Source organism: Apium graveolens, unplaced genomic scaffold (assembly GCF_009905375.1).
Source record: "Apium graveolens cultivar Ventura unplaced genomic scaffold, ASM990537v1 ctg5273, whole genome shotgun sequence".
Taxonomy (NCBI): Eukaryota; Viridiplantae; Streptophyta; class Magnoliopsida; order Apiales; family Apiaceae; genus Apium; species Apium graveolens.
In genome coordinates this window covers 21034-32915 of record NW_027418903.1, presented here as the reverse complement: position 1 = coordinate 32915, position 11882 = coordinate 21034, and the positions used below count along the sequence as shown (strand labels likewise).

Sequence of the window (11882 nt, the reverse complement as noted above, 5' to 3'; positions counted from 1 at the left end):
TATATCAAAAGATACATGTATACCCTCACGTTTCATTTACATTAAGCTCTAAGGGTAACGTATAGTTATCCATATTGTATTAAGATTTTTAATAGAAGGATATTCTATATTACCGTATAATCAATTCTTACTTGTGTTTTCCGATCTAATATTGTATATGAAAATCAACTTGTTATACTTTTGTGTAATGGTAAGCAGTTTTTTGATATATAAGTGCATCTATAAATTTTGTTACTATTTTTGTACATAACTGATAAATGGTTAAATTTTAGTATGATCCATTACAAACATCACCACGAAACAGGAAAGTTTATGTGCATAATTGTTTCCTTATTCTTGAGTTTTGTATAGTTCCTATTTGCACACTTTAAACTAAACTGATTTATTAATAACATATGATTTTTCTTCTCACAGTCGATATCACTTGTCAAGAGTCCACATGGAAGAACCCATACCTGATTTGTTTTTATTTTCTTTTTTTATATAAGCATATGCTAGATTTCTCCATATAATTGAAGGAGCTGAAGCATACGAAGAGAATACACTGTTCTTTATCCAATTTAAGTGATCAAGATGACAATGACACTCGTGTCAAGACAACAAACTTCTTAGATATCCTATTGTATATTGTTTTACATTGGTATCTTGCTCAAAGTTTATTATTGTCTATGTACTTTGGTTGTAATATAGTCTTTGATAATCTAGTACTTTTGTCATAGTTGTGATATGTATTATGGTTTGAATAGTTGATATTGGCATAGTTTGCTCCTATTCTAATGTAAAAAAAATGTTTATATATAGTGTTATATTACATATGTTAGGTTGCTTAATTAAAACAATTGGTGTTACAATAAATAAAATAGAATGTACAATAGTCTATATGGGACCATATGTTGAACCCACGTGGACCCACTTCTCCAATCTTGATCGAACCTAATGTATCACTTCATTTTTGTTATATTTGAGCATTAAAGTATACATTAGTTGCCTATTGTAACATTTTATCACCAATACGACATGTCAAAGAAGTGTTACATTATGGTATCTATTGTAATGCTCTACATGTAACGCCCCTTTTATTTTACAATAGACCTAATGTAACATTTTTTGGGCCTATTGTAACAGTTTTTAGGCATTACAATAGCCCACTTATGGCATAGTGATGAGCGGCATCTAGTAATACATCATTACTACACAAGTAATAATAATTATATCGATGATTGATTAAACCTTTCGTGAATAATGTACGATATAATTTAATCCCTTTAGTCATATATTATAGATTAAGCTTAATGCATGTTATGTGTCATCCTCTTCATGGTTTAATCCAGATTTCCCTGATCAATGAGTAAACTATCATTTCAAATCAACATTTGAGCGCTACGTATTTGATAGTTTAGCTCACACAAGAGGCCAATAATATATCTCCAAAATTAGGAGGGTTAAGTCCTTTCTAGATCATTCATATTTCTCACATGATTCCTAATATTAAACTGTTCACTGAAAAAATCCCCCAGTCTAATCTATTAAACACTTTTACAGACTCAAGGAATACAATTACAGAAAACAAATATTGATTATCAAACAACTTAATCTTAGGATTGTCAATTTGATTTAGTCTTGTTATAATATAGGCATTTCTTGCACATCAATCTTTTTTATTGGAAAAGTGCTCCCATGACACCTTTGATCACTATTTCTATGACCAAGCCAGTTGCAGAGGTTGTGGAAAAGAATAATCTACCCACTGCAATTTTCACAGTTTTTTGTGTTGGTGCAAATATTGTTCAAGCTATATCAAAAGATACATGTATACCTCACGTTTCATTCACATGAAGCTCTAAGGTACGTATAGTTATCCATATTGTGTTAAGATTTTTTAATAGAATGTATGATTCTATAATACCGTATCATCAATTCTTACTTGTGTTTTCCGATCTAATACTGTATATGAAGATCAACTTGTTATACTTTTGTGTAATGGTAAGCAGTTTTTTGATATATAAGTGCATCTATAAATTTTGTTCACTATTTTATGCATAACTTATAAATGGTTAAATTTTAGTATTGATCCATTACAAACATCACCACGAAACAGGAAAGTTTATGTGTATAATTGTTTTCTTATTCTTGAGTTTTGTATAGTTTCCTATTTGCACAATTTTAACTAAACTGATTTATTAATACATATGATTTTTCTTCTCACAGTCGATATCACTTGTCAAGAGTCCACATAGAAAAACCCATACCTGATTTGTCTTATATTCTTTTTTTTTTATATAGGCATATGCTAGATTTCTCCATATAATTGAAGGAGTTGAAGCATACGAAGAGAATACACTGTTCTTTTATCCAATTCAAGTGATCAAGACGACAATGACACTCTTGTCAAGAAAACAAACTTCTTAGATATCCTATTGTATATTGTTTTACATTGGTATCTTGCTCAAAGTTTATTATTGTCTATGTACTTGGTTGTAATATAGTCTTTGATAATCTAGTACTTTTGTCATAGTTGTGATATGTATTATGGTCTGAGTAGTGATGTTGGCGTAGTTTGCTCCTATTCTAATGTAAAAAATGTTTATATATAGTGTTACATTACATATGTTAGCGTTGCTTAATTAAAAAAAATTGGTGTTACAATAAATAAAATAGAATGTTACAATAGTCTATATGGGACCACATGTTGGACCCACATGGACCCACTTCTGCAATCTTGATCGAACCTAATGTATCACTCATTTTGTGTTATATTTTAGCATTAAAGTATACATTAGTTGCCTATTGTAACATTTATATCACCAATACGACATGTCAAAGAAGTGTTACATTATGGTATCTATTGTCATGCTCGTACATGTAACGCCCCTTTATTTTACAATAGACCTAATGTAACATTTTTTGGGCCTATTGTAACAGTTTTTAGGCATTACAATAGCCCACTTATGGCATAGTGATGAGCGGCATCTAGTAATACATCATTACTACCCAAGTAATAATAATTATATTGATGATTGATTAAACCTTTCGTGAATAATGTACGATGTAATTTAATCCCTTTAGTCATTTATTATAAATTAAGCTTAATGCATGTTATGTGTCATCCTCTTCATGGTTTAATCCAGATTTCCTCGATCAATGAGTAAACTATCATTTCAAATCAACATTTGAGCGCTACATATTTGATAGTTTAGCTCACACAAGTAAGTCATTTCTAGATCATTCATATTTCTCACATGATTTCTAATATACCCGAAGTCCATTTTTATCATTACCCGGTCAAAGGAAACTTTTGATGTAATCAAACTATATTAATCATCGTATAGAAATATAATGATTTCAAGTTGAAGGACCATTACATCATCATCATTGTGAGAATTACTTATTACACAACAGACATGTGAAATCTCACATTAGATTTATCCAGCACCATGTATATTTACATCTTTCTGTATTTTCGACTTTGGTATCACTATACCCATGATCAATGATATGTGATCATTAGTCAACAAATACACTGGTTTTAATGCATTATTATTGTCCCCTAATAATAATACTCGACTAGGTATATTTGGGAATATCGATACTATTCACAGAATCGCATTTTTAAGTCACGTACTTAGAGATATAAAATGCATATCATATTTCAAGAATATTTATTAAACTAATATTTACATCATAGTAAATTAAAACATAATAAATTACTAAAAGAATAATCGATAGAACATAAACATTAATAATCCAAATGTCATAAATAAAATATAATAGTATTTTATTTAGGGCACAAACACTGACATGAAATGATGAACATTAAATCATACGTGAATATGAGAAACCTTGTTAATACATGCATATTTTTAGTTATTAATACACATGAATACGTAGCTTTCAACTATATTAATAAAAATAGTAACTTTCAAATGTTAAATGAATATTGGATAGTAAAGTTCACGTGACCTGCATTTTTTTTATTTCTTAAAACATGTTTTCTTGAGTAATTTATTATAACAAAAATTAACTTTGTGAAATTTGAAAAAAAAAAATTAATTGAGTTGAACATGTTTTCTATTCTTCTATTATTTTCTCGAGATAGAGTATTTGGAACATATTTTTTCAATTTTCATTTTATTTTCTTCGAATTTGGAAATGAAAATTTTGACACAAAATTGTTGTTTACTTACATACCCCCCCCCCATTTTTCGTCCAATTTTCCAATTTTTTTTAAAAATTTTGCATTTCTTAAAAAATGGTTAAAACTAAGAAAATGTGTTTCAATACCAATAGATCAACATTAGTAGAAAACTGGAAAATATAATAGATAATAATGTTCATAATAATATTTAGAAATAATAATAGTTTCAAATTAATATTTTAATATATGTTTGAATATTTTATTAAAATTTAAAAGTTGTAAATTTCGCATAATAGACAAAAAGCATAATGTATAGGGTGATGGCCCTAAATACCCACCACATAAAACAGATGGCCCTAAATGCCTAAATTCGGAACTGATGACCCAAAATACCCACCTGACACGCATGTGGTACATGCGTATCCAGAGATACGCATTTTTAGAATGCACATCACGAGATACGCATGTCACATGCGTATCTCCCTTTTATTTCAGTAAACAAAAATTGAAAAAAGTAAGAAAAAAATAAATTAAAACAAGATACGCATTAGTGTAATATGTAACTTTTGTTAAAATTTTAAAAAAATAAGTTCAGACACGCATACCTGAAATGCGTATCCCTGGATGCACATTTGACAAATGCGTGTCTTTTATAAAGTTGAATTAGGGCCATACATTTTAGATCCGGGTATTTTGGGCCGTTGATACTGAAATGTGGGTATTTAGGACATTTTCTCTAATGTATATACATATATTATTCTATATCTTTAAAGATTTTATGTAACATGTGTACACCCAAATTTTATAACATTAATAAATTTTAAATAAATTTATATAATATTTAAAATGGTATAATAACAATTATATTTAAATTTAAGATTTAAATTTAAATATTGGATTCACGAAATTTTAAATAATCAAATAATTTCTAAAGTATTTATTTTTAGTTTCTATGCACAACTGATAAATTTTCTAATTTTTGACAAATTTATATGATTCATAGGTGTGGTAAAATTATATTTGAAACAAATACCACGTAATTTATATTCCACATTTTAGAATTTTATAGGTTGCATGGTGTGCATTTACTTTCAAAGGAAAATATTTGTATATGCAAGGTTTTGAAGTGTGGTGAGTTTTTACCGTATTTTTTGTTTTTAGGTTTAAAAACATCAGAAAATTATTTTTCACACTTTTCATATTTGTAGTTATAATTTGAAAAATACGGGAAATTTTTTTTTTCTATTTTTTCATGTTTAGAAAATTGTGTAGTTGAACATGTATTTTATTTTTTTCAATTTGATTAGAAAAATTTTCTGAAACTGATGAAGTAAACAGAAATGGAAAACTTTTCTTGAATTAAATATGGCCTTAATTTTGTACAGTTTATAATAAACTAGTAATATAACTGGTGCTTCGAACACGAGATTTGTTTATTGTAAATTAACTCCTAATTATCATCTATTTTGTGCAATGGGAAAAAGACAATTAGTATATTTTAGGGAATTTATTAAAATTTATTTGGATAAGGAAAATTAATATTAAAGAGTAATTAAATGTGAAGTTATCTGCATACTTACTATACTTTATTTTTATTTATCCAAATGATGAAACAAAAGATTTTAAATAACAAATTATTTTAAAAAATTATCCTCCACTATTTAAATTAATCACATACTTCTAATTAAATAATATAAATTTAGTTAAAATAAGTGTAATGTTTAAATTATATTTACAATATTAGTACACATTTCAACTCATTTATACTAATAAATTAATTTTTCAATAAATTAAATTATGCTAGTGGATCCCTCTACTCGTTTTTTTTAAAGATATTTAAGTGATTCTTCATATAAATTTCAGGTTGAGTTCGATAAGAATAAAAGTCCAAAATTTCAATATTCAACAAAAAATGCCAAACATATCAATTTTCAATAAATATAATCATAACAAATACTTCATTGGCGGATCTGTTCAGCATCATAAGCATAATATACTATGTATCAAAGCTAAATTGTGCTTGATTGCATGAGCAATTTATACAATACTATAATAGACAAAATATTAAAAATCTGGTAGTCGGTCGGTCGGTACTTGTTGAAATTACTTAATTACCCTTACCTAATTATTATACTATTTTTACTAAATATAATTTATATCGAAGGAAAACCACATGCGCATAAATAATAGTTTGTAATTCATATAAATTGTTGTTGTCGCATGTTTTGAGCTTTTAATATATGTTGATTATAAAGTCTTCAATTGTTGATTTGCAGTGAAATCTTTTATCTTATTAGTTTTTTCTCTGCTCTAAGATGTTATAACATTTATATTCGATTAAATTGTTTATATCACTTTAGATTCAAACAATTGATAACTTTCATTCATATATTTACCTCTTTTATTACGTTTTTTTTGGAAAAATAAGGAAAATACTATAATATAAAACATCACCTACCCTTGATATCAATCTATACAATCTAACACAAATTGTAAAATCAGGTACAACGAAAACATATTTCGATGAAATTGAAATACTCGTAAATTCGTACGAATTAACCCACCAACACTGAGACGAACCATCTAAGATTACAAACGGCCCTATCTAAAAAATTTCTTAACGGTTTATATAATTACAGATTTTATTTTATGTTAATAATATCAATACTATCTTATTAAAACGTACTAGAGATAATTCTTTATTATGTATAATAGTATCGAAATAAAATAAAATAATATATATATGATTCACTGGGGATTAAAAAATTATAAAATTAATCCAAGATAATATATAATTAATATTAAAAATATTAGACTAAGTAAATAAAATAATACATACTTTTATCTGGGCAAATATGAAATTATATTATATATTTGAGCTTAAAGAAATTAAATCAAAGCTGAATATAATTAGTTGGAGTTTGTCGGAGTTTTAGGCCAAAAAAACAACATGTATAATTGATGTAGGCAAAAATAAGACTAGATTCAAATAAGGATAATGTGCACTGTTGATTTAGGCTTCGATTTATCTTTTAATCTAAAACACAATTATCATTTTTATAAATACCTATAATTCTAAAAAATATTTTAATTTTTTTAAATTACATCTTATTCAAAAGATGTCACTAACATATACGTGTACGTGAGTGTCACTAATATTTTTTATTAAAATTATCATATCATATCATTAAATTTTCTAAATGAAAAATTTCATTTCTTAAAATTTTTAATTCAAAATAAATTTTAAAAAACTTATATAATATTAAAAATAATATGTACATCCTAAAAGTTTTGAGAATATAATTAGATATGAACCCACACTTCCATTATTAAGTAAAACAGTAGCCGCCTAAGTTAATATAGATTTTATATATCCCGATGTTCTTTTTAAAGTTGACACCAAACCTGAAATTTCTAATAAGATATATATTGTATAACACTAACGCACTAATATCGCTCAAGTTAAACCATTAATAAAAAACAACTTCAATTTCCAGAAAACTCAGTTGTAGTTACGTTGCTTAAATTCTAATCGTTGAATTTTTAAATTAAATTTATTATTAGAGGTAATAGTAATAGTCATTATAAAAATTAGTCAATGACTTGAATCTTATTAATAACCTAAATAATTTTAAATAAAATATTATATTTTAACACAATTTAACAGGTTCGGGTATACATTTTTCAGAACCTATTATTAGGTTAGTTTATGAACATATTTTCTTTAAAATTCACCTAATACTTAATTTAATCAATAATATTTTAAATTACTCAAAATCTATGTGCCTATAATAATTATTATAATTCATATTGAAACAGATGTTATACTAATTCTTAACAAAACTACATATTATACTAAACCTATTTTTATTGAAACACATGCTGAAAGGTTTTTTTTTATGATTTTCTATCCTTCCAAGCTTAAACTTAAACTGCCATTAATTAAAAAAATACAAAGATTCTCACCATTTAAAATTCCCCTTGCAACTAAACAACCAAATTACTGAAAATAGGATATTTTAATACACATTACAGCCAAGTTCCAACAGTGACAGACATAATACTTTTGAGTCCTCAATTGAGGATCTCTGTTGCTGAGTTAACAAAATGTGATGTGCTGATAACTGAATGTGTTATATCATAGAGTAGTTTGATTCACGACTATATAATACATAAAAGAACGGATTATAAAACAATGTATACAAATAAATGGTAATCTGATAAAAAAATATTTGCTAATACACCACAAGAGTTTAAGATGCGATGCAAAAAATATTTGTTTGCATTTTAGTATAAAAATGGCAAAAAAAATACCTTTGTTCAGTACACCATAGATGACCTATCATAACCCTCTTTAGACAAATGTTAGCTAAATATGTTACCTTAGTTATGCTACTTATGACCTAATATAACATTGTATTTTTTATGTTAGCTTAGCCAAAAACTTGGTGTTGCATTAGTTACAAAGTGTTACAAACATGATAAGTGTTACCTTAGAGTATTAAAATAAAAAAATAACACTATTTTAAGATTAAATATTACATTACAAGAATTTGAGGTGATACACGAATTAATTTTAATAAATAAGATACATGATGATCTACATATTTTCTCCATAAATAAAATTAAAAAAGGAATTTTATAATACTAATTAAATTCCCAATTTAAAGATGTCTGAATATAAATAAATATAGTAAAATCTACCTCCACTATTAATATGGATATTTATAGATATTTTTACAAAATAAAAATATTAAATTCTAAATCTATGATATAAAAGTAAAAATTTACATAAACACAATTATTTATTAACTGAAAAATAAATAAATACTCATTTATTACCATTTCCATACATAACTACAAGGAATGGAATAAATAAAAAGTTTCAAACACGGCACCCAATTTTTATATGAGCGGCTAATTTTTAGGTAAAAACCGCCCAATTTTTCAGCCCATTTCAAATTTTTCAACCCACCAAGTCTCCTTCTCCCTCATTTGAGTTCACTCGTTACCCTCTCTCTAGCTAGATGTACTATCTATTCTCTTCGTACGTTCTCATTTTTTTTCAATTCTCTTATTTATCTCATTCTGATTCTCTTCTTATTTGGGTCTTTTCCTTCCTCATTCATACTTTCATTCAAATGGATTGAAATGAGTTTTCCCGTTAGAGATTCAATTATCTCGTTCTCACCGTCGCTTCAAATGGGTTCTTCAACTAGAGATTTAATTCGCTTCTTCAAGTCTCTTTTTTCGGTTTTCTCAATTTATGCGGATTCAGATCTTGTCGAGTCTTCAAATTGGGGGTTCCTGATTTTGAGTTCTCATTTAGGTATTTATTTATTTAAATTTCAATTAATCAGTTTCTTACTGTTTATGTAGGTAAAAGATAAGCTAAAAATGTCCATGATTGCTGAAAATGAATTGGGGTTCTCACTTTGATTTAAGGTAAGTTTCTCGTTTATTTTTCTCTAAAGCATTTTAATGTGATTTCTATGAGTGAGATATATATATATATATGGATATGTTTAATTTATTTTTAATACCAATTTGATTTAATTTTATTGATGGGTATTTTACACCATCATTCCCTCCTTCCTCCTGTTCCATTAAGGACATCTTCTTTGAAGAAATTGATTCCAGGTTCAGGACAGAGTTCGTTTGTGTCAAGTAGTCCAATATGATCTCTGATTGAGACAGGGTTCAACGCTGATGAGAGGCCTAATGTGAGACTCTACTTTGGTGCAAAAAACCTAAACAGGATGGCTTATCAGGTTGGTTAGTATGTTGCAGATCATGTGAATGTTTTAGTAATCTGGCGTGTACCAAATTAATTAGTCCAATATTACCTTCGACAAATCGACTTTAAGCGTGCTGTTTTACAATATGCTAGGATAGGTTCAAAGTTTGGGAATCGTCCGGAGTTAGAATTGTTCCAGTATTATCTCAACCACATGATAGCTGGACTGGTGAACGTGGCTTTGTACAGGTAAGTAGTGTATTTACTTTACATGTCTCTAAGCTGTTTGATATATGTTGCACTGCTGATAATCAATATTAAAGTGTTCTGACTTCGGATATTATTGCAATTACAGGATGCTTTTTCAAGAGACAAAAAAAATTTACAACCCTCATTCTACTGGTGCAGTGCTCTGCGGTCATAGACAGGTGGCTGAGGTTTGTTATCGCTGTTATCAATATGTTCTGTTGTTTCTAGTCTGGTTAATTTATTGCTGATTTTGTCTTGCAATCAATCTTTTTATTTCGGGCAAGTCCAGCCTGACGGTGCTTATTGATCAAGCATTCTAAATGTCTAATCTTTATATACAGACCTTGTTAGCCTCTACATCGTCTCAAGCATAAAGATCTAGATCTTTTTGTCTTTAATTTTAGATAGATTTTATAAAAGAATGGTGTTGTCCAAGAATATAATATTATTATAGTACTTTGATCTTTGAAATCTATAAGCAAACCAAATTTGGAAATAACAGTTCTAATTTGAAATCTATAACCTGTTCCAAGTTGTATTCCAAATGATGGATTTGGTTCAAATGACTTGGCTGGATTTGGATTGATTCAATTTCATGGTTTTATAATGTGAGATGGAATTTTTAGAAGAGTTTAAGATTAAGCCTGAGAATTTAAAATGCCAAGTCAAGTTATGTCGGTTAAAAACTTGGGATCCATCAATTGTAACACTACCAGAGGGGATTTTGATGTGCTGGATAAGAAATGCAAAGCTAAAAATAAAAAATAACATGAAAGATCATAAAACCGTGGTGGTTCAGCTAAGGTGGTGTACTAATTCGTATGAGTTTTTGTTTGTACACTTATTTGCATTATTTGCAGGTAGTAGTACTTCGAGTGTCTCTTCATTGCAGAGGATGCGAAAGAAAAATGAGGAAACATATATTCAAAATGGAAGGTATATATTTATTGTACAAATTAACAAGTCATTTGTAATTAAGGTTTCGCGTGTATATGACACAATGTATGAATGGTGCACAGGAGTAACATCTTTTAACATAGACTTTGCTGCAAAGAAGTTGACAGTTGTTGGAAATGTAACACCGTTATCGGTATTGGCTAGTGTCTCCAAAGTGAAAAAAGCTCAACTCTTGACATAACCAGTACCAGTAACGTCCTCCTCGACAATCCCTTCTTCCTCAAATGATACTATATCAACAATTAGCAAAGACAAGGCAATTCTAGTTTGAGCTATGTTTATGTAAAATCGTGTTAATAATCTAATTAGATGATTCAAGTCATGCTCCTAATCGTACGTCAACAATGTCCACCCTACTTAAAATTGTAAGATATGTCAGTATACCACAGCTTAATTGGCCTGTGTACAAACTGTATACCGCAGTTTGTACAGAGGCCAGTTAGTTTCATATGCCTAGTCTCATATGCTTTTCTAACTCTATCACAGCTCAACTATTTGAGTATTATGCAACAGTGTCTGATACAGAGTTCTTGACATGTTGCGTCTTATATTTTGCTCGGGTTGATAATGCTCCTATGAAGAAGGTATATATCCTTGATCTATATTAGTGTTTTTGTGTGTTTAGTTTTTTGAATTTGTGTTGGATTTTGAAATTTAGGTGTTTTTTTGGTAGATGGGAGATTCATCTGTCCAGGTTAGCATTAAATAAAAATCACTAGAATTAATTATCGATGTTGTTATATAGTTCTTGTTTTTTGTAATCTATTAGAACTTAAAATTTACCTTGAAGGAAGAACAACCTTT

At 28.0% G+C, this 11882-nt stretch overlaps 1 protein-coding gene across 2 annotated transcripts; it reads left to right on the top strand.

Moving 5' to 3' along the window:
• Positions 1-9783: 9783 nt before the first annotated feature.
• Positions 9784-11631, top strand: LOC141702538 (protein SODIUM POTASSIUM ROOT DEFECTIVE 2-like). 2 transcript variants are annotated; one of them, XM_074506202.1, is made up of 5 exons: positions 9784-9906; positions 10026-10121; positions 10228-10309; positions 10982-11057; positions 11141-11631. In XM_074506202.1, the coding sequence occupies exons 2-5, from the start codon at positions 10087-10089 to the stop codon at positions 11257-11259; spliced, it is 312 nt and encodes a 103-aa protein (XP_074362303.1). In that variant the 5' UTR covers positions 9784-9906; positions 10026-10086; the 3' UTR covers positions 11260-11631. The 2 variants fall into 2 exon arrangements, with proteins under 2 accessions (XP_074362303.1, XP_074362304.1); XM_074506203.1 differs by having other exon boundaries at positions 9788-9906; positions 10031-10121.
• The last annotated feature ends 251 nt before the right edge of the window (positions 11632-11882 follow it).